Source organism: Chelonia mydas, chromosome 1 (assembly GCF_015237465.2).
Source record: "Chelonia mydas isolate rCheMyd1 chromosome 1, rCheMyd1.pri.v2, whole genome shotgun sequence".
Taxonomy (NCBI): Eukaryota; Metazoa; Chordata; order Testudines; family Cheloniidae; genus Chelonia; species Chelonia mydas.
Genome location: NC_057849.1, coordinates 342,122,143 through 342,149,187, shown reverse-complemented (window position 1 = coordinate 342,149,187; position 27,045 = coordinate 342,122,143). Strand labels below are relative to the sequence as shown.

The following is a 27,045-nucleotide window of genomic DNA, read 5'->3' as shown; positions in this document are numbered from 1 at the left end:
GTCATCAGCATGTTCTGACCACTTCTTGTGATAGCTCTTAAGACAAATAAATGTCAACAATAGGTTACCAAGGTACCACATGGTGCATTAGAATCCACTCTGTCCTCTTTTATCCCATTTCCTAAGAGAGAAACAACATTATGCTGTGTCTTAATCAACTAAACTCAATGGGATTCCCTTTTCTCTATTTTTGGTGGCTTTATTTACATAATGGCCCTGTAGAGGCCATTGCCAGCCAAGAACCAGATTACAGAGAGTGTGACGGGGATGATGAAGACTTTTGTGGGGTTGTGGGGCAAATCCTGCTTTCATACTGTATTGGCATTTTGGCTATAACTCTCATCAACCATGCTTATATTTGGGTAAGAGTATTATTTTTTTAATTGATTTTACTGTGGCAGTGCTTTGAAGCCCCAGTCAGGGATCAGGACTCTATTATGCTAGGCCCTGTATGCATAAATAACAAAAAAAACTATCCCTATCCATAGAGTTTACAATGTAAAAAGATATTTTATTATTATTAATTACTATGCTCCATCAGTGCGCTTGGAATCCTACAATGCAAAGAGAAGTCATGGTCTTTGCTCCAAGGAGCAGACAGCACAGTTCAGACACAAAATAAACTGGGGGACGACTAGGAAGTTGAAGATCCTGATTCTAATTTTGCTTACCCCTGTGTAAAAATCAAAAGTATCTCCTTGGAAGTCAGTGTTGTTACAATGGTGTAAAATGAGCACCCAGCAAATGGTGCAAATGAGATCAGAATGAGGATTCTCCCAGTGCTGCTGATGACTCTTTACATATAATGGGCCAAATCCTGAAGTTCCTACTCATTTCTTACTCAGGACTTTTCAAAGAGGCTGTGCGAAGAAGATGCATGTGAATAAAAGCTGCATTGGGGACAGTGGAATGCCCTATCTTTTTTAAAACCAGTGTGTTATTTATAATAATTAATTGTTAATCATCAGTTATTAATAATAAATTGTGCTATGAGGGGCTGAACTGGATGGCTCAGAGGAGTGGTAATAGATAGAGTCCTTCACCTCCACATCAATGGTACAAGTCCAACTCAAGTTTGTATTGAAAGGTGTTGCCACCCAAAGACTATCTGGCAGCCCAAGTGAAATAAATGTGGGATCTCAGTCCAATTTCCAGTGGACAAATGTTCTCACCACAAAGCTCATGATCACTTATTGTCCCTTGCCCTGATTGGCAGGCTCGGCACAAAAGCCAAAGACATTGAACACTCCTCCCATCACGGGAAGGTTTCCTCCAGGCCAGTGCTGAGGCTCAGCAGCAGGGCAATGTGGAGAAGCTTGCTTTGCGGCTGCCATTGCTATCTGTTTCAGAGTAGCAGCCGTGTTAGTCTGTATTCACAAAAAGAAAAGGAGTACTTGTGGCACCTTAGAGACTAACCAATTTATTTGAGCATAAGCTTTCGTGAGCTACAGCTCACTTCATCATTGCTATCTGTGTTCTATATGAATTATCAACTCTATTCTTCAGGACAGTCAGGATGACACCTTTCACTAGCCCACTTAAGAAACAGTGTTGTACATTGGGCAGTATTCACTGACTAGAAATTATTAAAAATCCTTCTAAATAGCAAACTCTATACCATTTATTCATGTTTTCCTGAAACACAGATTCTCCGGAAATGCCGAGATAAAGGACTACCTTCTGGCAAAGGGACTAGCAGTTCAGAAGGTAAATTTGAGTTCTATTAGCCTGTCAAAAGGGTTTTAAAAAGAGAGAGAGTGGACTGATGATTAAAAAAGAAATGTGATCTCTAAAGAGAAGTGTTTTGAGTTGTAAGAGGGGGGGTCATAATTCTTCTGTATGAAGTATCAGTGAGGCCCCACATAGAATAATGGGAAAAATTCTCTCATTTATATACGTGTAAATCCAGAATATCTCCACTAAACAGTATGAATTTCACATGAACTCCAGCATGAACAGAGCTGAATTTGATCCAGTGTGTACAGATTTGGGTATCTCACCGTTAAAAGGATAGTGATACAATAGAAAGAATACAAATAAATGCAAAAATGATGATCAACGGATTTGGAAGGTCTGATGTAAAAGGAATCATGGTTAAAGGACTTAAGTAATTGTAACTCAGGGATAGTGTGAATGTGGCAGTCTCCTGGGAAAAAGGGAGGCAGGATTCATTGTTTTATTACAGACAGGCTGTTGCTCAACTTACATGATACACCACCCTCCACGCTAAACAATGATTCCCTGGTGCAGGAAGTGCCAAGTTTACATGTAGCCAGCTACCACAGTCTGCACCACCTGAGTACACGCAGCCAGGCTGCATGCAAGTAAGAAATGAGGAATGAGACAAATCTAATCAAATTTGGTATACAAGATGCATCTAAGCCTTTACTTTTACCTATCCCTGATCCTCTTCAAGATCCCCCCTGTATCTCTGCTTTGCCACTGCCAGTGTTATGCAATGATTAGGTATCCTTGTTATACCAATAAAAGAAAAACCAGCAGGATCTTATTAAAGGGGATAAGGCAAAATGCCACATTTATTGTGAATACTGAAAGAATCCTAGTAAGCAGTGAGTTATAGCTATAACATTCCATTCAATTTCATATTTATTCACACATTCATTCATACACACACACACACAGGTTCTGCAAGGTTGTTATCATAGTTACCAGCCTTAGAGTTGCTCATGCCAAGCCACTGGCCAGGTGGCCTGGACACGAGGAGGGAGCAGGGCCTTGCCAGATGCACATCTGATGCTCCTGGAAATTGGTTTGCAGAATCAGACCCCAAAGTTCTCAGTTTCTAGAGTCCATTTTTATAGGAATTTCTTCCTATGTCAGTCGATGGGAATTGCTTCATCATGCTGTTGCTGAATCAATCAGCAGATGGCACATTCCTGACGGCTCCGTGCTGCTAGATGTTATCTTGTTCTTCGGTTCTCCCATCCTTGAGGCTGTTGGGTGGATTCCAGTCTGCCCTCCGGGGGTCCTCTGGTTCTTTCCACTTGACGCCTTCTTCAGCCAATCGACACTGGATTCTTAGGCTGGCACCTCCCTGATCATTCAATTATCCACACCAAGCATCCATCCACATACATCCTCTATCTCGATTTAATCACAATTGTTAAAAAAGCGAGATAAATACAACAAAAGGGCGGGGCGTCTCTGTGGGCTGTTTCTGTTGTTACAAAGTATCGCTTTGAGTCTCTCTCTCTCTCTCTCTCTCTCTGTGAGTAGTTGTTGTTACAAAGTATTGCTTTGAGAACAGACTCTGTCTTAGGATGTACTAACACAATTAGCAGCTTGCAAGTTTCACACAGAGAGGGAGAGAAACAGTAAAAACAAGAGACCAAAAACCAAGAGACCTCTTAATTAGTAATACCCTGGAATTTAAACGATGGGGAATCAAACTCATTTGAGATTTTAATACAGAACTTCTTTAATATGATCCAACATCCTGCCTTCTCCTCCGTTCGTGCACAGCATATTCATTACTACAAAATGAGAGTGGTTGCTGGCTTGCCAACCATGTGAGACTGGTTAATGTCTGGCAGCACAGATTAGCAGGCTCTGAATCCATGCGGTGTATAACATGGACAATGAAGGGAGCTGTAATATTGCTCTAAGGAGCCACAGGTTCTCTTGCCCTGTTTTAAAGGAATAAAGTGAGAAGAGGAGGTAGGATCATTCCATTCTATGCATCTGATGAAGTGGGCTGTAGCCCACAAAAGCTTATGCTCTAATAAATTTGTTAGTCTCTAAGATGCCACAAGTACTCCTGTTCCTTTTGCAGATACAGACTAACACGGCTGCTACTCTGAAATCTATCAATTCTGTAGAAATACTTAAAGGATATGACCTAAGGGTCAAATTACCCCCTACCCAGGTTATTCTCCTTTTGGAAACAGGAAATTCACTATTGGTGAGTTCCAGGCTCTAGTGGAAGAGCGTGCTGCTTACCTATCCTTTGGAGGGAGAGAAGGAGGGTTTGCTCCTCCTCGAACAGACTGGGTTCAGCCCCAAAAACCCATGATCCATTGGAAGCCAAGGCTGTCCACGTTTTGGCCATGTGTTTGCACAATGCCTCCTTGCCATGCTGCTATGTATCCTTGACTGCTGCTGTCCTACAAGCTTCTGTTTGTAGGTGTAGAGGTGATTGTATAGCATGTGGAGCAGCTAGTGTACATGAATACAGACAGGATCTCTGCCTTAGGCTCCCCTTTGTCTCAGAAAGTGAAGGGGAACCTTATGAAGGGGAGACCTACTTTCTAAGTCAACTAAGGACATATTACAAGAAGCAGTGGCTTTAAACTGAAGCAGGGCAGGTTAGGATTAGACATAAGGGAGGTTCCTCAAGGGAGGCATGGCCTACCATGTTTGGGTTTTTTAGATATATGGATGTGGTCTTTATCCACTGATGTAAGCTTTACCCACTGCTGTCTGTGAGGATATATTTTTATGTTAGGTTTGCCTACTCTCTATCCGCCTTCCTAGCCTTTCAGAGGAAGGAGAACCTGAAGGCACTACCACCATGGAGTAAGGGTCACTATGGATTACAGTGCTGCTAAGCTGTTTTTCTTCTGTTAGTTCCCAGGGACCCTGTCTGCATTCGTCACAGCAGCTTCAACGTCTGGGATTTCCTCAGCAAGTTTTTCAATGGGAAAAATAAAAAGCACACCTGTCGGTCCTCTGACCCCGCCCTCTATTCAGAGGTGGCCACAGCCTGGGCCTACTTAGAAATGAAGAAAGCAAGGTTCGTCTCAAAGCTCAGCCAGCAGACTGTCTGTGATAGCGACTCCTCGGACATAAATAGCGAGGACTTGGATTTGGGGGCATCCTCGGGGAAGGAAAGTGAAACAGAATATATCCCCACCTCAGCTAGCCTTAGGCAGAGAAAGATAGAACTACTGAAGCAAAGGAATATGGGGAGCCACTGGATCAGGGAACAGCCCTGTCTTCGCTGCAAAGCCAAGAGGACAAGAAAATGGCTGTCCCAGCATTTCTTTAATCCCATGCCACCTCCTCATGGGAAGAACGGTTCGTTAGAAGAGAATTCCTCCAGGGGTATCACCACGTGACTTGCCTTCATTTGAGCTATACCTGGGTTTTTGTTTGCTTGAAGCCGTTGCACTAGGTAGACAGAACCTGTGTAAAAACACAGCATGGAGTTCAAGGAAATGACTCATTTCAATAAAACTTGGCTACAGACAATAAATGTACCCAGCACAATGTGCTAGTTAATGTATGCATAAGAGTGTGTTTATTTAAAAATATAAATATCATTGCCTTGGCAGGGCCTAATGAAGACATCTCTTTCCACAGCAGGTGTAACACAGGAGTTCCTCCATTTTACGTACAGTGGGACAAATTCATTGAGGAATTAAGCTGAACTTCTGCTGATTACCAGCGTGCAACAGGGCAAAATGGCAACAACCGTAGTAACAGGGACAGAGCCACTGCAATGCCAGAAGTGAGCCATGCTTGTGAAAGGGGCAGAGGTGAAAGTAAGCCGGTCCAATATGGTGTACCAGCAAGAGCCGGTGCGCCATACCGGACCGGCTTCCCCCAGCAGCGGCTGGAGCCCTGGGCCCTTTAAATTGCTGCCAGAGCCCCGCTGCCGGAGCTTCTGGATAGCGGAGGCAGCAAGGAGCCCTGGGGCTCCATCGGCGATTTAAAGGGCCTGGGGCACCACTGCGGGTAGCGGCGTCCGGGAGCCCCAGGCCCTTTAAATGGCCCCCAAGCCACAGGCTCCCAGCCGCCTCCGTAGCTGGTAGCTCCGGTGGTGATTTAAAGGGCCCGGGGCTCCCAGCTGCCTCTACAGTAGCCGGAGCCCCGGGCCCTTTAAATCGTGAGCCCTTCTAGTCGAGGCCCCGCCCCTGCTCAGGACTCCGGTGTACCGGTAAGTTCTTTAAGTTACTTTCACCCCGGAAACGGGGTATGGCCAGGCTGGGCAGAGCATCTGGCAGTGGAGCTCCTGTGTTTTTCCAAAAGGCATTAAAGCTGCCTCCAACTCCACTGGGGGAAACACCGTCTCCTTGAGGGCTGAAGCTCCTCTGGGGCACATAGAGCTTTGCCGGCAAAGCTTTGAACTTGACACCTTCCTGTGCCAGCTTTGCTGAATTTGGCCCAGCCAGCTGCCAATTATCACAACATCAGAGCGGAAAGTACCCTGAGAGGAGAAATTACATCCTTGTCTGCCCAACTACCTTGAGAGTTTTGACATATGTGGGAATTCAATCATATGGGATTCAGATATCACTTTAGTTGAAGAGGGAGGACATATCAGGCCCTTTATATAAATATGGCCTTGCTTGCTAGATCATTGGTCTTCTGTCTCTGGCTAACCCTTCAGACATGAGGCTGATTTTGTTCTTCAGCGCCCTCACTGGGGCTGCCTGGTGCCTAGAAACATTTGCTGGGTGAGTTATATTTTAACAGAAGATCTCTGATTCAAAGGCCATGTTATTCTAAAACTTTTTCATCTTTGAGTACCTTAATTGAAAAGGTTGGGGGCACATACTTTGCTTTTCATTAGCTAATTAGTTTTCACAAAATATCATCTTGGCTTTTTCTGTGCATCTCAGATCTTTTATTGAGAGGGATCATGAAGCTGTTTTGACAGTCAGTGATCCAGAGGAAGGACTAAAGTCCGTATAATGCACTTAATTATGTAGTACATCTAGAGCTGGAGAGGGCACAGCAGTTTGGTTCTCAGGGGTCTGAGGAAACAATTTCTTTTGATTGATCTGAGTTCACAAGAGAGTTGGGTTCATGCTACAGAGTGTGGGGTGGGGATTGATTTAAATTTCCCCAAAGTTCAGGTTTACCTGGGATTTTGCTTCAGCTTATTATAGAGCTAGGGATCAGCCTCAAAGGTACAGATCTGGAAGTGGATCTGAATCTCACCACAAAGTTTGAGAATGTTTGGACCCACGAGTTTGGTTTGGCTCATTATAGAAATAGGGTCCCATAAGGAAAATTAGAATCAGGTTCCAGATCCAAACTTGCCCAGAGCACAGGGGTGCTGAGATTCAGGGTTCTGATTTCTTGTTTACAGTCCCTTGAGGTTTGCTTTGAATTTTGAGGAAGCCCAAAAATGAAAAATGAAACTGAGTTGAAACTGCCCAGTTTCACATGGTTTTGATTCAGAACCATAATCTGGCCCCAAGTTCACTCAAAAGTGGACCAAGAGTAGCTCCAAACGTTCATGAATCTCGCAAAATAATCTGAGTTTAACCCCAATCCTGGGGCAAGGGTTGTTCCTTTCAGTCCCAAAGTTTTGCACAGCTCAGCTTCAACTGTGTTCCTCAAGCATAAAGATTGATAGCCTCTGTTCATTTTTATCCTAGGTAGTGTCCCTGCAGATTCCTCTCTCTCTCTCTCTCTCTCTCTTTGGGTATAAATGTCTAATCTCTTTCAGAACCTTACTAAGTAATTTGTATTATAATATCTTACAGCATGAGGTTACACAGGTTTATTCACACATTGCATTAAAATATGTGCTTTAAGCCTTTTAATGTCATTAAGTGTATAAGAACTTGACTAAAATACAATACAAAATCTGATGGATGTCTGCTAGAATGTGGGAAATAGACACCAGATCCCAGTCAACAAACATCCATACATCACAAAAGTCTGTTTACTTAGCACATAATTTGCAACTTTCTTGACAGTCTAAGTGGAGTGGCCAAGGATTGCTAGGAGCCTGGATACTTCTCTCTCACGTTAAGGGTGGTCCCACCAGATTTAAAATGAAGTATATTAGCAAGGGAGACTTGCACTGCTGTTTTCCCTGCTGTATCTGTTCTGTGTAACTTTCTACTGTATGACTGGAAGCCAATGGACAATAGAAAAAAAGTGATTACTAGCTAAAATAAGAGCACAAGTCAGCTGGCAGGTTTGCACCACCAGAGATGCAGAGCTCCCAGCTGTAACAGCAGAGCTACACGGGGACATGTACTGGGCTCTATGATTATTATTATGATTTAATATTTATATTACAGTAGCTTCTAGTGGCTCCAGTCAGAGCTCCATTGTTCTAGGTGTTACAAAACACATTCAAAGATTCAGTCCCTGCCCCAGAAAAGCTTACAATCTAAGAAGGCAGATTACATACAAACAGGAGAAGGGGGAGAAAGAAAGATCATAGAATCATAGAAGATCAGGGTTGGAAGGGACCTCAGGAGGTCATCTAGTCCAACCCCCTGCTCAAAGCAGGACCAATCCCCAACTAAATCATCTCAGCCAGGGTTTTGTCAAGCCTGACCTTAAAAACTTCTAAGGAAGGAGATTCCACCACCTCCCTACGTAACACATTCCAGTGTTTCACCACCCTCCTAGTGAAATATCATGCAGTGCCAAGTCAAATGCCTTACAGAAATCTAAGTATATTACATCAACACAATATTACCATTATCAGCCACATTTGTAATCTCATCAAAAAATAACAGCAAATTAATCTGACAAGATCTATTTTCCATAAACCCATTTGATAAGATTTATTTCATTTTTTTGTAGCGACCAGGTTCTTAGGGTGAAGGCAAACAGTGAAGAAGAGATTAACAAACTACAGCTGTTAGAAACACTGGAGCATCTTCAGGTGTGTCATTACACTTTCTACAGGCATTTGTTAATCTTTCAGACTGTGAGTTCTTCAGGGCAGGGATTGTGCCTCCCTTTTTTTGTTTGGAAATTGCTTATCACAACGTGGGAGCTGCCATAAATAAATAATAATAGTATAGAATAATAAAAATGTAGGGCTGGAGGGGACCTTGGGAGGTCTAGTCCTGCTCTCTGCACTGAGGCAGGACCAACATCCCTGACAAATGTTTGTCTAACTTATTCTTCAAAAGTTCCAATGATCAGGATTTCACAACTGTCCTTGGTCCAGTGTTAATTACTCTTATAGTTAGAAAGTTTTTCCTAATATCTAACCTAAATCTCCCTTCCCGCAAATTAATCTGATTACTTCCTGTCCTACCTTCCATGGACATGGAGAATAATTAATCACCGTCCTCTTTGCAACAGCTCTTAACATATTTAAAGACTGTTATCTGGTCCCCCCCCGCCGGTCTTCTTTTCTCCAGACTAAATAAAAGCCCAGGGTTTTTTTACCTTTCTTCCTAGGTGAGGTTTTATTGTTTTTTGTCACTCCCCTCTGGACTCTTTTCAATTTGTCCACATCTTTCTTAAAGTGGGGGGCCCAAAACTGAACACAGTACTCTAGCTGAGACCTCACCAATGCCAAGCAGAGTGGAACAATAACCTCCCATTGTTACATATGATACTTCTGTTAATTTACCCCAGCATGATATTTAGTTTTTTTCACAACGGTGTCACGTTGCTGGTTCATGCTCAATATAAGAGGCATGATCTAGTAGTCTTAGCCCCATCCTGGAAACAGGAACTCCTGAGTTTGAATCCTGTATCTAATTGCGCCTGACCTAACGAAAGTCTGTCATAAATATAAAGGGAAGGGTAACCACCTTTCTGTATACAGTGCTATAAAATCCCCCCTGGCCAGAGGCAAAATCCTTTCACCTGTAAAGGGTTAAGAAGCTAAGGTAACCCCGCTGGCACCTGACCCAAAATGACGAATGAGGGGACAAGATTCTTTCAAATCTGGAGGCAGGGGGGAACAAAGGGTTTGGTCTGTCTGTGTGATGCTTTTGCCGGGAACAGATCAGGAATGCAAGCCTTACAACTCCTGCACTCTAGGGTACAGATGTGGGGACCCACATGAAAGACCCCCCTAAGCTTATTCTTACCAATGTATATTCCTGTTTTTGTGTCTTTTTGTAACTTAAGGTTTTGCTAGAGGGAGTCTCTATGTTTTGAATCTGATTACCCTGTAAAGTATTTACCACCCTGATTTTACAGAGGTGATTCTTTTACCTTTTCTTTAAATAAAATTATTCTTTTAAGAACCTGATAGATTTTTCATTGTTCTTAAGACCAAGGGTTTGGGTCTGTGTTCACCTGTACCAATTGGTGAGGATTATTATCAAGCCTTCCCCAGGAAAGGAGGTGTAGGGCTTGGGAGGATATTTTGGGGAAAGACGTCTCCAAGTGGTCTCTTTCCCTGTTCTTTGTTTAAAACACTTGGTGGTGGCAGCATAGGGTTCAAGGACAAGGCAAAGTTTGTACCTTGGGGAAGTTTTTAACCTAAGCTGGTAAGAATAAGCTTAGGGGATCTTTCATGCAGGTCCCCCCATCTGTACCCTAGAGTTCAGAGTGGGGAAGGAACCTTGACAAAGTCACTTTAAACTAGGGTGACCAGATGTCCCGATTTTATAGGGACAGTCCTGATATTTGGGGCTTTTTCTTATATAGGCGCCTATTACCCCCCATCCCCAGTCCTGATTTTTCACACTTGCTATCTGGTCACCCTACTTTAAACCTCTGTGTTTCAGTTTCCTCCTTTTAAAACAGGGATGATAATATGTATATACTGGTCTTCTACTGACAGTATGGTAATTAATGTACATATGTATTGTGTTATGAGGAAGATAAGCATGATGTAAAACACTAGGCAGTATAGATTTTATCACCACTGGTGAGAACTTCTCTTAAAATTAATCTATTTTATTTATTTGTATTTATATACATGCAAGATAAAATGTGCAACACTATAAAAGAAGCAAAAGCAACGTATATAGTATCAGATAATCATCTATATATGGAGCATTTCTTGGAACTATAGCTGGTGAGGGGAAAATACAAGAGTCATAATAGATATGGTACAAAATCTCCTGTCACTTATGCTGAAGTGCTATTGAAGTCAATGAAAATGCCAGCTTTTGTCTTTCCCAGGGCCTCTGTTTCCCTATTTGTGAAGTGAGGACAGTCATACTTATATGTTGCAAGGGTGTTGTGAAGCCCAGTAATGATTGTTTATATAGTGATTCGAGAGTCTCAGATAATTGAATATGCTAAAGTGTGAAGTGGTGCAAAACCAAAGGCATTATCCCAACTTGGGGGAGTTAGACATTTTCGGGGCTTCTTGAGAGATGTTCCCCAAAGTCCATTTTTCTGAAATGATTCCTTGATCTGTATTGTTTGTCTTCTCTTCAGCTTGATTTCTGGCTACGCCCCTCAAACCCAGCACTTCCTGTGGATATTCGAGTCCCCTTTCCCAGTCTCCAAGCAGTCAAAGTCTTCCTGGAGTCCCACCACATCGAGTACTCTATTCTGCTGAAAGACCTGCAGGTAGACAAAAGTACTTCACTGATGCGTGATTTATTTCCCTAATCCCTGCATTTATGCTCATTGATGTTATTTGTAGTAGAAGCAATACACAGTGCTAAAGATTCTTGCCTCTCATAAGCCTACCTGTACCAATGCAGATTTCCCTAAATCTTGTGAAAACCAACTACAGATCTCACAACAGGGTACCAGATCAGGGATGCAGGGTCTGTTTTAAGTTCCTCTTTCCACATGGATAGGCATCCTTCTACTATTCTTTGTAGACCATGTATTTAGCTATTAAGGGTCTGACAACATTTTCCAAGAATGATGTTGGCTCCCCTCAAGTTACTAGAACCCTACATCACAGTGTGAGAAAAACATCTCTGTTTGGCACTGAACTGCGGGACTCTTGAAAAGCAGTATTTCCAGCACACCAGCTAAATCCCGGTTAACTCTTTGCAGTACCAACCTTGCTCCTTTTTCAGGAATTCTGACACTATCCCCATTCAGCTTCATGAAACTTAATGTTGACCATTTAAATGCCAACAGTGTTACCTATTTCACTGCCTATGAGTTTAGTGAAACATCCAGCTGTTCTGCAGTTGTGTCTGGAGTCTGACACCAGGGCAGAGCTTGTGGGGAGTGCTGCAACTTCATTTCCCAATTCTGACACTTGATTAAAATCTTACCGAAGAAGTTGGCCTTCCTCACAGATTTGAATTGCTTGGTTTAGGTCATAATAGAGGAAGAAAAGCAAGAGATGGTCAACAATCAACAAAGGGAACGTGGCACCAGTAGTTTCAACTATGGAGCTTATCACCCCTTAGAATCTGTAAGTATTTCAAGTTCAGCTCTTTGGGGGAGAGATTATTTAATTCTGTCCTGCTTTTGCATGTCACCGCCACTCAAACATTCTTTGTAAGTATGTTGGATTCCTTCTTGTCTTCCTTTGTGCATTCTCCACAGTGGTTTTAATATCTCACACCATTACAAGTAGGTCTGCTGTGTTTTATAATGAGCTTATTTTGGACTCATCACATTGAGGGATTACTCTCAGTTGCTAAAAGGTAGGAATATTACAAGCAGGTGCTCAACAAACCTCTCCATACAGCTCTGCCAATATTTCTCATTTCCCTGTTATTCCAGTCTGGGGCCCAAACATAGCTCTATCAATTCACTTTAATCCAGGTCTGCAGCATCTCCATCCCAGTGCGGGGCTCCCATATTGTTAGGCTAGGTCTAGTTGCATGCATGGTCTCTTTTGTTGCTACAGGAACCAGGGTACCAGACTAGACGGAGCAATGATTTATTCATGTGTTGCAGGTCCTATTTTGCTGCATTATGTGGCCTCCTGTGTCTTGATGAACAGCTATTGAATGTCACACTTATTTTAGATAATAAAAAGGCTAGGTGTATTGTCTCATCAAATTAAAATGTGTCTGATTTGGATCTCATGCTGGGTTTGTTTTTTTTACCAGTGTAACTCTATTGACTTCTGTGGAGTAACTGCAGATTTACCTTGGAATGACTGAGATCAGAGACAGGCCCACTAAGTGCACCAGAAAACTGATTTTATACAACTTTCTCTCATGTGACATTGCTTGTGACTGGCAGTGTGTGAGTTCAGTGTCAGAGATGACAGACCATCTTCCACGTTGCTCTAATGATCAGGCTGGAGATAGAGTGTTAGCCCATACCAAGGAGAGAGGGCTCAGGTCCCTCCTTTGGGAGAATGGCATCAAACAATACCCTCCAGGGAACCCCCTTCTCTGGCCTACACACAGAGCAATGCTGGGGGGCTTTAGAGGAAGCTAATTCTAGCCCTTTTCAGGCAAGAAAGGTCTGCTGTGATGCAGAGATTCTGAGGGCAACAATTGGGAAGTAAGGGGGTGAAGAATGAGGGGATCCCCTTCTCAGAAATATGTGGTCCAAATTGCTTTTGTGTAGGATCTTTTTTATAAATTGCACCCCAAAATGCTTTGCAGAATTAGATAATTCCACATCAGAGCTACTAGATAATAGCTGAAAGAGAGAAAAATGAAGCTGTTCAGGCAAGAGAGACGAGAGGTGTTTTGTGAGGGTGGAAAGTAAATGGAAAGTGAAGAGGAGAAATACAGGCAGGCTGCAGGCAGCAAGCACTACAGAGGAGAAAGCTCTCGCATCAACGCAAGGATTAGCATAAAAATATTTGATAGAATATAAACTCTGTCATTATTTTAAATTTTAGATTTATGCAGCACTGGATGATCTTGCAGCTGAGTACCCCAGCCTTCTGAGCAAGCAAAAGATTGGAGAGTCTTATGAAAACCGGCCCATGTACATTCTCAAGGTATTGTTCCTGTGCATATAACAACAACTTTACATTTCTCTAACACCTGTCCGTCCAAAACATCCCAAAGCATCTAGAGAGAGAAATCACTCCACCCACCACTAAACTGCAGCCACCGCCAGTCGTTAATGCAACAGCTGTTCAGCAGAACCGAGTAACACTTTTTAAAAATAACTTTGCCAAGGGGATACTGCAGAAGGCGGCTTTATGGAATTATCCACATGTGAATTTGGCCAGGACCCTGGGCCAACACCCTGACTCTTGCAAAAAAGTATTATGGGATCTTTAATCACTGCAAATAATCAGAACTTTGTGTTTATGCCTCAGGGTCTTCAGTATCCTTGAAAAACTGGAACCTTGGTTTGCAAAAATAGAAAAAAACCTGACATTCCAAATATTGGCTTTGTTCAATTTATGTTGGTCCAAATGGGAAAGCCACTATCATGCGTGAGATTGAGTCGCTTACTTAGCTCTTAGGTGGCACTGTGCCAAAGATGCTCATTTAGAATAATGGTACATATCCTTAATTTTTGTTGGATCCTGGCTGCCTTAACAACAGATATGAATAAGGGGCCCATATGGGGCTGGTGAAGATATGTGTGTACACAGCGGCTTCCTCATCAGAAATAGAGGAGAACAGGGAGCAGAATCATAGAATCATAGACTATCAGGGTTGGAAGGGACCTCAGGAGGTCATCTAATCCAACCCCCTGCTCAAAGCAGGACCAATCCCCAACTAAATCATTCCAGCCAGGGCTTTGTCAAGCCTGATCTTAAAAACTTCTAAGGAAGAAGATTCCACCACCTCCCTAGGTAACCCATTCCAGTGTTTCACCGCCCTCCTAGTGAAAAAGTTTTTCCTGATATCCAACCTAAACCTCCTCCACTGCAACTTGAGACCATTACTCCTTGTTCTGTCATCTGGTACCACTAAGAACAGTCTAGATCCATCCTCTTTGGAACCCCCTTTCAGGTAGTTGAAAGCAGCTATCAAATCCCCCCTCATTCTTCTCTTCAGCAGACTAAACAATCCCAGTTCCCTCAGCCTCTCCTCATAAGTCATGTGTTCCAGTCCCCTAATCATTTTTGTTGCCCTCTGCTGGACGTTTTCCAATTTTTCTACATCCTTCTTGTAGTGTGGGGCCCAAAACTGGACACAGTACTCCAGATGAGGCCTCACCAGTGTCTAATAGAGGGGAACGATCACGTCCCTCGATCTGCTGGCAATGCCCCTACATATACATCCCAAAATGCCATTGGCCTTCTTGGCACACTGTTGACTCATATCCAGCTTCTCGTCCACTGTAACCCCTAGGTCCTTTTCTGCAGAACTGCTGCCTAGCCATTCGGTCCCTAGTCTGTAGCGGTGCATTGGATTCTTCCGTCCTAAGTGTAGGACTCTGCACTTGTCCTTGTTGAACCTCATCAGATTTCTTTTGGCCCAATCCTCCCATTTGTCTAGGTCCCTCTGTATCCTATCCCTGCCCTCCAGCGTATCTACCACTCCTCCCAGTTTAGTGTCGTCTGCAAACTTGCTGAGGGTGCAATCCACACCATCCTCCAGATCATTAATGAAGATATTGAACAAAACCAACCCCAGGGCTGATGACCAAATCATCTGAGCCTTCACTCCCTCACAGCAAGGCATGGGCTCAAAATAAGCAGAGGAAAACCAGAGTATATGGCATGTAATTTCAATCAGGTGAACACTGTAGAATTATCCTTGAAACTAGATGGTCAGACAATATCAACAATACAAAGTTTCCATCTTGGCAACAACGGCACACTGTTGACTCATACCCAGCTTCTCGTTCACTGTAATCCCTAGGTCCTTTTCTGCAGAATGGCTGCCTAGCCATTCGGTCCCTAGTCTGTAGCGGTGCATTGGATTCTTCCATCCTAAGTGCAGGTCTCTGCACTTGTCCTTGTTGAACCTCATCAGATTTCTTTTGGCCCAATCCTCCAATTTGTCTAGGGCCCTCTGTATCCTATCCTTACCCTCCAGCGTATCTACCTCTCCTCCCAGTTTAGTGTCATCTGCAAACTTGCTGAGGGTGCAATCCACACCATCCTCCAGATCATTTATGAAGATATTGAACAGAACCGGCCCCAGGACCGACCCTTGGGGCACTCCACTTGATACCGGCTGCCAACTAGACATGGAGCCATTGATCACTACCCGTTGAGCCTGACAATCTAGCCAGCTTTCTATCCACCTTATGGTCCATTCATCCAGCCCATACTTCTTTAACTTGCTGGCAAAAATACTGTGGGAGACCATGTCAAAAGCTTTGCTAAAGTCAAGGAACACCACATCCACTGCTTTCCCCTTATCCAGAGAGCCAGTTATCTCGTCACAGAAGGCAATTAGATTAGTCAGGCATGACTTGTCCTTGGTGAAGCTGTGGCAAAAACTGCAAATGACAATGTTAAGTCAATGAACTGGTAAATCTGGCAAGATTACCAGCAGCATTAAGGCAAATATCCCATCACAGTGTCTGATTCTCCACTCCATTACACCAATTTTATGCCATGCAACTCCGTTGCTTTTCAGTCATTTTCGATATTTCAGATGGAAAAACGAGTGGGATAGGAAATGAGAGGACTCGTGCTAGTGAGGGTTTTTAAAGTTTATGTTTCATTTTGCAGTTCAGCACTGGAGGAACCAACCGTCCTGCCATTTGGCTCGATGCCGGTATCCACTCCCGAGAATGGATCACCCAGGCAACTGCACTGTGGACAGCTAAAAAAGTTAGTGGATTGACTTTCTTTTCTCCTGGGATGGCTACTGACTATTATTGATTGATAAAACATTTAAAAGAATACATTGCCTATATACAGCACCTTTCATGAAAAGATACCAGAGTGGTCTGCTGCATATACTTTACCAACCAAGTTTTATAGGGATTGCTTCACCCACCCATGAAATACATCTACTTCTGGAGTGGAACATGGCAGTTGTTTAACAGGTGGTGAAAAATGCTGTATACAATTGAAACTGTAAGGGGAATTTTAGGTCAGAAAAAAGCAATTTGGTCAGGACATCAAGTTTAATAGCCCTACTCTTGTGAAAAGTCACATGGGATCTTTAACAGCAAATGTCAGTAATTCAGTTTTATGTCTCGTCTGCACTTCCAGCAACACACTGACTCCTATCACTACATGGAGACATTAATTCATTATTGCCTCTGAGAGAAAAAACAACACCTACTGTGAGAAAACAGCTTATTCATAAATCTGCAGTATGTTTTACACAGATCAAGGGCTTGATTCTCCATTCTGACTTAGTGTTTTACACCCATTTTGCTCTCATTTTGCAGAGGAATAAATGGTTACACAGCATGCAAGGCAGAAGAGAGTCAGGCCCTAGATGTTCTTTTGTAGATACATTTTTATTTCCTTTCTACTTTGAACTTGTACTGTAACCCAACCAGAATTTGGTACAGTATTAGCATGGCAAGTATTCTATAATGATCTAACATAATCCAGAATCAACTGTATTGATTTTTATGCAGTAAATAATGCTTTACTTGTCTGTAGCACTTTTTATCTAAAGATCTCGGATGGCTTTACAGCCATTTATTTCAGTCTCATAGCTCCTCTTTGCGGTATGTCAGTCTTACTAGCCTCATAACTAATGGAAAACTGAGGCACAGAGAGGTTAAATGCCTTGCCCAAGGTCTCACAGTGAATCACTGACAGAGCTGAGAATAGTGTCCAGGAATCATGACTCCCAATGCTGTGCTTTCACCACTACCCTACATCTGTACAATTACATATTGTTTAGAGACAGTCACACCAATATGACAGATGACGTACCAACAAGACAGTAACTTTTAAAGTGTCTCTTATTTGTCATCAAGTTTCAGGGCTCACGTTCCACTGAAATGAATAAGGGTGGTTCACACCCCTCAGAGCAATTGTTTCAGTATGCGGTCTCAGAGAGAAAGAGTCACACTGGGAAGGTTATCTTTGCCAACAGAAGGGCCAAAAAATTAAATTATTTTAAAATGTGAGCATAAATTCTGCTGAAAATGACTAAGCCACCAGAGAAATGCAGCTGTATTGTACACTCCAACCCTGCTTAACCCAATCCCAGTACATAACGATTACAGTATGAACATTTGGGGAAGAAGCGACTGTGATAAACATGTTAGAATGTATTTTGTCTCTGCTTAGATTGCGTCTGAGTATGGGAACAATATATCTGTCACCTCCCTGTTAAACAGAATGGACATTTTCCTGCTGGTTGTCACAAACCCTGATGGATATGCATTCACTCATACCAATGTGAGTAACCACGGTGTGATTACACCCCCATTTCCAAACCGAATCAGGCACTTCTGGAAGCTGGGCAGTGATCTGCCATGCCATCAAAAAACTGAAAGTTTTGTTTTAGAAAAACACGTTCAGAAGATCCCTATTTAGCCTTGTAAAGGTAAATCACAGTAGGGTAGGGTCACCACAGAGACCTACTGAGCCATCTAATCCATCATTGTTCCCTTCTGGGTATTCACCAGTGCTTCCACAGCTTCCCTTTGTCCACCCCCCTAGCCAGTCTAGCAGAAGTCATGTTAGGCTTCTCTCTTGCACTTATAGATTCATAGATTCCATGGTCAGAAGGGACAATTGTGATAATCTAGGCTGAGCTTCCCTTATAGATGAATGGTAGCTATTTCTGACTGGATGCTTTAATGAAATCACCAAGCTTTACTCCTTTTGAGCCCATTATGGTTCTTTATTTCAGAATCGTATGTGGCGGAAGACACGTTCTAAGAATTCTGGGAGCCTGTGCTTTGGAGTTGATCCAAACAGGAACTGGGATGCAGGCTTTGGAGGTAGAAGAAGAGTTTTCAGCTACAGTTGTCACTACCAAAGCTGTTTCCCTTCCATGTACCTAGTCACAGGGGGACAATCTAGGAGTTTTTAAAAGTGACATGCAAAATATAGGCATCTCTACCATTATAGAGCTGAATGCCTAGAGTATGTCAGGCTAAACAGGGCATCTAACACATTTACTCATTCAAAGGATTTTTTGCTTAGGTTTCAATATGGTCTAGCTCTGCTTGGGTCAATGTCTCCTTCATCAATGTGACATCCATCCCAGCATGCACTCTGCTGAGGCTGTCACATCACTGCCTCTACTATTGGCCTCTAGACTGTCAGGTAAATGCATTATTTACCTGGAGGCCTGGAAGGATTCTATTTGTTTTGGGTTTTTTTTGTAAAATAAGATGGATGAGATCAACTATTTTCAGCTTCCCCCTGTTATTATTGACTTACATTTCTGCATCAGCTTAGAAGAAAAATGTCTATCAGCTCACATGTTGTATATTCAAAAGTTAATGGATCAGATTCTGATCTCTATTATACTAGTGTAAATCCAGGGTAACTCTACTGAAGCCAGTGGAAGTTCTCCAGGTTTACAATGGTGTTACTGAGATCAGAATCTGGCCCAATGGATGCAGAAGCCCACATCATAAGAGATTCAGAAATAAAATGGTAAAAGCTGATAGTAATCATATTTTATCAGAGTAATTTCTTGATAGATTGCCAGGGAGCAAAAGAAGGCATGAGTTATCTATCAGTTGTAGCAATATGCCTTTGTCTAATTTTCACTCTCTCTAAATACTTTTCTATCATCTATCAGTATGTCAGGCCTTGTCCCTGAGAAAAGACCTCTGGCTAGAGTTTTCACTGTACAGTATTAGGCAACTTCATCTTTGTGTCAATCTTGAATTCCCTTGAGTTATAGTTTTACAGATTTGCCTTTGATCCTCACTTGCACCAACAGGCCCTGGAGCCAGTACCAACCCCTGCTCTGATTCTTACCGTGGACCCAGCGCCAACTCAGAAGTGGAAGTAAAAAATGTCGTAAACTTTATCAAGAGGCATGGGAAGATCAAGGCCTTCCTCACCCTTCACAGCTACTCTCAGCTTCTGTTGTTCCCCTTTGGGTATAAGTGCACCAACCCTGCTGACTACAAAGAGCTGGTGAGATACAGCAGCTTCTTGACCCTAAGCCTTTCTCTGTCCTGACTGAGTTGCGTTTCATATTTTGAGTGTTAGCCAAGTATTAAAATGACATTTTTAAGACAATAACCATGGGCTAAATTCTCCCCTCACATGTACTGGAGCAATTTCATTAAAATCAATTTGGCTCCTCAAGTGTGATTGAAATGAGAATCTGCCCCCATACACTATCTTCCCTCCCTCATTGTTTCGCTTATGGTTGTTACTTTGAACATGTCTCTAACCTACACATTCTTCAGGGGTTTTTTCTTGCTTACACCACTCGTCCATCTCAACATTAGTAGTTCTGTGGAACAGATCATTTGCTCATGTTTCATCTTTGTTGCCCAACACTCTGTGCCATATGTTAAAACTGGATGGACTGGAACCCAGATACTTGAAACTTTGTATTGTTGATATTGTCTGACCATCTAGTTTCAAGGATAATTCTACAGTGTTCACCTGATTGAAATTACATGCCATATACTCTGGTTTTCCTCTGCTTATTTTGAGCCCATGCCTTGCTGTGAGGGAGTGAAGGCTCAGATGATTTGGTGATCGGCCCTGGGGTTGGTTTTGTTCAATATCTTCATTAATGATCTGGAGGATGGTGTGGATTGCACCCTCAGCAAGTTTGCAGACGACACTAAACTGGGAGGAGTGGTAGATACGCTGGAGGGCAGGGATAGGATACAGAGGGACCTAGACAAATGGGAGGATTGGGCCAAAAGAAATCTGATGAGGTTCAACAAGGACAAGTGCAGAGTCCTACACTTAGGACGGAAGAATCCAATGCACCGCTACAGACTAGGGACCGAATGGCTAGGCAGCAGTTCTGCAGAAAAGGACCTAGGGGTTACAGTGGACGAGAAGCTGGATATGAGTCAACAGTGTGCCAAGAAGGCCAATGGCATTTTGGGATGTATATGTAGGGGCATTGCCAGCAGATTGAGGGACGTGATCGTTCCCCTCTATTCGACATTGGTGAGGCCTCATCTGGAGTACTGTGTCCAGTTTTGGGCCCCACACTACAAGAAGGATGTGGAAAAATTGGAGAGAGTCCAGCGGAGGGCAACAAAAATGATTAGAGGACTGGAACACATGACTTATGAGGAGAGGCTGAGGGAACTGGGATTGTTTAGTCTGCAGAAGAGAAGAATGAGGGGAGATTTGATAGCTGCTTTCAACTACCTGAAAGGGGGTTCCAAAGAGGATGGATCTAGACTATTCTCAGTGGTAGCGGATGACAGGACAAGGAGTAATGGTCTCAAGTTGCAGTGGGGGAGATTTAGGTTGGATATTAGGAAAAACTTTTTCACTAGGAGGGTGGTGAAACACTGGATTGCGTTACCTAGGGAGGTGGTGGAATCTCCTTCCTTAGAAGTTTTTAAGGTCAGGCTTGACAAAGCCCTGGCTGGGATGATTTAATTGGGGATCGGTCCTGCTTTGAGCAGGGGGTTGGACTAGATGACCTCCTGAGGTCCCTTCCAACCCTGATATTCTGTGATTCTATGATTCTGTGTAAAGCACACAGTCCTGACAGCAATCTGGGTAAGAGAGATCAAGATCAAGACTGAAGAAGAAAGACAGAGAGGGCGACCAAAGAAGTGGTGGGATGTTATAAATGAAGACTTGTTAGCAGGTGCTGTGACAAAGATAAGACATTGAATTGATCATTTTGGAGGGAGAGGACTCATAGAGTGGACTCCATTTGATGGGATTAATGCAAAAAAGAAGAAGACAATATCTTTAAAGTAGAAATCCCTACTTGTGTAAACAGGTGGTGTCTCACCACCCTGTTCCCAACACAGTATACTCACACACACTGGATCTAGTACCAACTTCCTGGTTCTCTTTAAGTATGAGAACATCCACAGTTACATTAGATAGGATAACATAATACGAATATTAATATTTTTAAGAACTACACACCACGTATGCATCAAACCATACACCAACCACTAACTCATGGGAATTTGGAAGAAACTTTCCCAATGGGGAGATTATACTATAATTATCCATGGGACTTTCTTGCACTTTCCTCTAAAGCACATAGTATGGGCCACTGCCAGCCAGGATACCTCCCAAAATATTGTAAACTTGGTGGATGCTGTAGCTAGTGTCTAGCTATACAGCAATTCAGACATTAATAGATTTAGTACAACTAATTTCTGGTGGGTGAGGGTTGGCTCTAAACCAATTTGGATATTTTCTTAAATGAGGTTTGGGGTAGAAACTCTCCCCTGTTTTAATTTGAATGTTTAATCTTCCTAATCTGACTTCTTCCTGGCTCTTCCATGATCCCTCTAGAACACCGTGGGGAAAGCTGCTGCCAGTGCTCTGACTTCACTGTATGGCACGACATACAAAGTGGGGCCCATTTGCTCAACTATCTGTAAGTATTAAGCAGTTCTGAGTTTGATGGGCTGTAGTGGGGGAAGGGTCCACTCCTCCCTCCTCAAGGTGGGGACTTCATCCCACTAGAAGGGGTCAATGATGGGTCAATGGGATCCCTCACTAATTGCCAACTGATCCCCCACAGGCTGACCTAATGTCTGACCCACACCAGTGTCACCTTTATAGAGCCCACTCCCAGAAATTCAGTGCAGTCTGAGTGGTGCACACCCACCCCTAATAAGCCCCTTTACTTCCTATATAGGACCTGACCCTGAAAGGTACCAAGCATGCTCATCTCCAGTGGACTCCATCCACTAGCCAGCACTGGTGCACCTGGACACAAGCCAGCTCAGTACAGTCTCCATCTCACCCAGTGTGGTTTCTCTCTCTCTCTTTCAGACCAAGCCAGTGGAGGAAGCATTGACTGGTCTTATGATTATGGCATCAAATACTCCTTTGCCTTTGAGTTGCGAGACACAGGCCGCTACGGCTTCCTTCTGCCAGCCAGTCAAATCATCCCTACTGCAGAAGAGACCTGGCTCGGTCTGCTGAAGATCATGGAGCATGTGCGAGACAATCACTAACAGAAGTCAGGAGGCAAATCAACAGTACAAAGAGGACGAAGCCAACAGTCATTTAGAAAACAAACCCCCAATCTGATTCCTTTGTACTAATGTAGTAGTATATTTAGCCGATGAAAAGCCCTGTGTATGTTCAAACTACTTAGCGATGCGTCTGTCTGTAAAGATTCCTTGCTGTACATCTCTTGTCCCTGCCTTTGCTTTTCCATCTGTGGAATTCTTACACAGCGTCAAAATGTTAGGACCAGGCCAATATTCTGTAACAGACCCTTTTGTGGGTCTTCAGAAAGAAACACAGGTAGCGGCCTGTGAGTAAGGCAAGAGTAGACTCGTAGACTTCAAGGTCAGAAGGGACCATGAGGATCATCTTTTCTGACCTCCTGCACATCATAGGCCACAGAACCTCACCCACCCACTCTTGTAACAGACCCCTAACCTCTGGCTGAGTTACTGAAGTCCTCAAATCATGGTTTAAAGACTTAAAGTTACAGAGAATCCACCATTTACACTAGTTTAACCCTGCAAGTGACCCATGCCCCATGCTGTGGAGGAAGGTGAAATCTACCCCAGGGTTCCATCAGAATAGGGTGGAAAATTTGACTGCCATTATTATTGGTCTTTGTGCCCAGTCAGGCAAAAATACAGGCCACTTAGCAGATAGGCGAAGAGGCCAGTGGGGGGACCTGCACTGGGGTGGCGATAGGAATGTGGTGGAACAATTACAATGTGGCAGGAGGAGGCTGCTTGTGGGTTCAGAGAAGATGGGAATTATTTGCCTTGGAGTGGAGGAAACATAAGTCCTATGGGCTGTGCATGTGACACAGCATCCTGGTCCGGGTTCCAGCAAATCTGTCTCTGCGTGAAACAACTTCAATCCAAGCCTCTATCAGTTACTCCCAGCATCTGAATTTTTAGCTCATGTCCCCCATTTGCTCAGTCCCCAGCACCAGTATTAAACTGCCTCCCTATCTGTGTTTACAATCCGGTTTTTACTTTTCACCTGACCCTTCTTAGGTTTCCTCAAAGTTTCTTCTTTTACAATGAAAATAAAACAAACTTCCTTCACCTGCATTCAGAACTGCGATTCCGCAGACCTGGCACCATCTCTCCTGCTGGTATCCCGTCTATGGGACAGCGACAAGCACCGCGGCTCGTATCCCAGACAGGTCTGACAAGGGCCTTATATTTGAACTGAATGACAGCAGTGATTAGCACTTATTCTTTGCAACCAGCTAATCAATCCTCACAACACCCTTGTTACACTTGGGAAACTGAGGCTTGGAAAGATTAAAGGCCACATTTTCAAAAGTATCTTCTACATTTGGGGTCCCAATTATAAACACTGCTTGATTTTCAGTGCTGATGCGCACCTACAAATGACTTCAACTTATTCAGGGGCCTACATTTAAATTTAGGGGCCTAACTTTAGGCACCCAGGTTTGAAAATGTGGTCTGGGTAATATCACTTATCCATCAGTGAAATGCAGCTACATCTGAGGTGGAGCATGACGGACAGTCTGGCAGTGTCTAGGGGCCATACAAAGGCACAAGGGTCTGGGGAAGAATTCTCTGGGCACAGAAGTATGTATAGAGGGCACAGTGTATGCCTGACCTACATTGCCCAATGCTACTCCCCCTCATAAACCCCAGGGCGGGGGCAGGTTAGGGGCACAAGGGGATGGTGTCAGGCATGAGAGGGGGAGTGCTCCTGGGGATTCCGGATTGCTGTGCAGACCATAGGCAGCCCTGGGGAAGCTGCTGTAGAGAAGCAGAGACGTTTGCTTTCACTTACAACCTAGTCTCGTCAGCAGCTCAGAATCCGGAGGGCACAAAGGTGGTATATATACACCCTCTCCATGAGCAACACCTTTCGAGAAGCACAGCCTAGAATCTAGCCCTTCGCATCTATAATCATGACAGGAATATGGCGCTAGCTCTCCCAGCCTTCTGTGATCATAAACGCAGCAAAGAAAACAAAAATCCCCAAATCTCTGTAGAATTTTAAAAGGGCCAGAATGCAGCCCAGATCTGTACACAGAAACCACCATACTCACTACTGAAAAAATAAACACTTATACAAGCTCCCAGACTTGTGGGTCCTTCTATGTGATTACAGATATTTAGAGTTAAACCAAACCTTTTCGCATAACCATCCCTTATATTTCTATAACCCCTTACCTAGAAGACATGGGCCCTAAGAGACTTTACAGAGTGCATATAAAGAAGAAATACGGCTGTTTAGGGGTTGAAGCAACAGACACATTTCTCAGCTCCAATGACACTGCAGAACAGCTGAGGTGGGAAAACAAACTCTTCTCCAGCCGAAATTGCAAGAGGCCAGAATGTAAATATCCTCTATAGGGATATGACAAGACACTGCTGCTAACATTTGTTCTCTTATGGAACACACAAAAGGCCCTTTAACTATTTCATGTGGTTGGAGGGTGGATTTATGTCCTATCAGAAAGACAAATGAGAAATCTTCAGTTTATGGCCTTATGTCCTAAATTTATCCTCTCTGGTGAGAACTGGGTATAAAATGCCACATTCCCCTAATGCGACTTAGCATTTAGATTATATTAAATCAAGCTTTTACAAAACCTAAGGCCTGCATCCGATGAAGTGAGCTGTAGCTTATGCTCAAATAAATTGGTTAGTCTCTAAGGTGCCACAAGTCCTCCTTTTCTTTTTGCGAATACAGACTAACACGGCTGCTACTCTGAAACCTCTAAGGCCAGTAGCGATGTTTCAATGAAATTTAAAATAAAACCCAGCTGAAGTAGTTTTCTTTTAAAATAAATATATACTCCTGTGCAATACACTGAACTGGGGGAGGGGGTGTGTGTGTGTGTGTGTGTGAGAGAGAGAGATCCACTAGTGGCTAACACACGTCAAGAATAAGAGCTTCCTACTTCACCACCGATGGAGTTTTTCCTTCAACTCAAGTGGCATTTTGTGTTGAAGCTCCAGTGTCTTCCACTTGCCTCAGTGGCACTGTAAGTGTCTGGCTACATGGGAGCATCATGCTAGTGCATGAGAGTCTGAGAGGGAGACCTATCCATCGGTTTTTGAGTGAAATGTAACAACTAAACAAAGCACATAAACGATAAAAAGTAACTTAGCTTTTAAACATTTGTTCAGTTTTATTGGTCTCAGGTGTTATTAGTAATGCAGGTAAGGAAATGTGTTTATTATATGACAGTGTCCCCTTCAACCCGAATGGGAGGACTGAAAATGTAGGGCCAAATCTTCGCTCATGCAACCACATTGACTTCAGGAGACTTGCAACCCTTTTCACAAGAGCTGAATTTGTGCTGGACACCAGTTGTATAACTAAGCCATATGACTGGCACACTGATTGCTCTGCTCACACCTCAGACTCATTTGGAGCAGCTGCTTGGTGGTGGCCCTGTTTAATTATTCAGCAAGCCGATTTATCCTGGCTTGAGAACAATCTGAGGGCAGCTCATGGTCATGGATCCAAGCCACATAAGGACCAGAGATTAGTGTTTTCTTCCTCTGGGGTAACAATTTGTCAATCAACATGTAACAGGCTTATCTGTGTGTCCTCCAGCATTCCCAGCAGCTGGTGGGTTACTCACTCCCTTCCCATGTTGGACTAGAAGACAAATTCATATTTTGTGGAAGAATGTAATATTTATTCAGACTTAAGGGACATAAGACCAGTGCCTGGAAACTAATCAGGCGGCACATTAGATAGATAGATAGACACATAGATAGATAAAGGGATTCACTACTGGATTGGTAAAGGATTTTTTGCCCATCGAGCCGTGGCTACATTAGGCTCATCTCTCCGCTTGGCTAGTACTGCAATCTCCAAGCCTGGTTGTGTTCTTAAGGTGTATCTGTCCCTCTCCCACTTGTGTATTCTGTGCTTGTACAGCGCCTAGCACAGTGAGGTTCTTGTCCATGTCTAGGGCGCCTAGGTGCTGCAGTAATAAAAGTGATAAGAAGGTGCCATTTTTACACTGTCACTTTTCACAACAGAACTTCACTTTTAAACCTTCCAACTAACTCTTGTGAACAAGTATTGTAAAGGGCTGGTGAGTGTGTGTGTGCCAGCACCCTCGTACGAAGCAGTTCTCAGCCTTTTTGATACCAGGGACAGTGCTTAATTTGTGCCAGGGCTTGCCAGGGGTGAGCGCTGGTACCACTAGGCCCGGCACTTCTGGGCCTGCTGTGTCAGTTCTGAATGTCAAAAAATTGCTTGAGCCCCAGCACCTCGTTCATTACAAATTAAGCACTGACCAAGGTCCGGCTTGCTGCCTTCAGGGAGATCTCAGGGACTGGCGCCAGTCCACAGGCCGGTCATTGAGAAACACTGCTCTGGGAATGTAATCAGAACTGTTCAGCTGTGCGTCACAAACCTTCTACTGTCAACAATGGTCCTTCTGTAGCTTGAGTAGGAGCAACCTGAGCTTTTTGGAGCAGGATAGTCTTGAAGTGAATTCTATCCCTGCCCTGGCCATGAAGGTCCAAGTGGCCAGAGTGACAATGATGAACTTCTAGGTGGGTGCG

At 43.5% G+C, this 27,045-nt stretch overlaps 2 protein-coding genes across 2 annotated transcripts; both read left to right on the top strand.

Annotated features, from left to right (window-relative positions):
* Positions 1–167: 167 nt before the first annotated feature.
* Positions 168–5,078, top strand: SSMEM1 (serine rich single-pass membrane protein 1). Its single transcript, XM_007072389.3, has 3 exons — positions 168–362; positions 1,647–1,707; positions 4,588–5,078. The coding sequence occupies exons 1-3, from the start codon at positions 168–170 to the stop codon at positions 5,076–5,078; spliced, it is 747 nt and encodes a 248-aa protein (XP_007072451.3).
* A 1,252-nt stretch (positions 5,079–6,330) lies between these two features.
* LOC102943016 (carboxypeptidase A2) lies at positions 6,331–22,684 on the top strand. The gene is made up of 11 exons (XM_007072388.3): positions 6,331–6,419; positions 8,518–8,599; positions 11,074–11,208; positions 11,921–12,019; positions 13,415–13,516; positions 16,166–16,267; positions 17,696–17,806; positions 18,264–18,354; positions 19,311–19,510; positions 21,839–21,923; positions 22,325–22,684. The coding sequence occupies exons 1-11, from the start codon at positions 6,355–6,357 to the stop codon at positions 22,507–22,509; spliced, it is 1,257 nt and encodes a 418-aa protein (XP_007072450.2). The 5' UTR covers positions 6,331–6,354; the 3' UTR covers positions 22,510–22,684.
* Positions 22,685–27,045: the final 4,361 nt, after the last annotated feature.

What these genes read in the sequence shown, in the direction of transcription:
- SSMEM1 (XM_007072389.3), top strand. Translation starts at nt 168, where the DNA reads ATGGGATTCCCTTTTCTCTATTTTTGGTGGCTTTATTTACATAATGGC. An exon ending in TCAACCATGCTTATATTTGG is followed by an intron (nt 363 to 1,646) that starts GTAAGAGTATTA and finishes CCTGAAACACAG; the next exon opens with ATTCTCCGGAAATGCCGAGA. An exon ending in AGGGACTAGCAGTTCAGAAG is followed by an intron (nt 1,708 to 4,587) that starts GTAAATTTGAGT and finishes TTCTTCTGTTAG; the next exon opens with TTCCCAGGGACCCTGTCTGC.
- LOC102943016 (XM_007072388.3), top strand. Translation starts at nt 6,355, where the DNA reads ATGAGGCTGATTTTGTTCTTCAGCGCCCTCACTGGGGCTGCCTGGTGC. An exon ending in ATGCATTCACTCATACCAAT is followed by an intron (nt 17,807 to 18,263) that starts GTGAGTAACCAC and finishes TCTTTATTTCAG; the next exon opens with AATCGTATGTGGCGGAAGAC. An exon ending in CTGCTGACTACAAAGAGCTG is followed by an intron (nt 19,511 to 21,838) that starts GTGAGATACAGC and finishes TGATCCCTCTAG; the next exon opens with AACACCGTGGGGAAAGCTGC.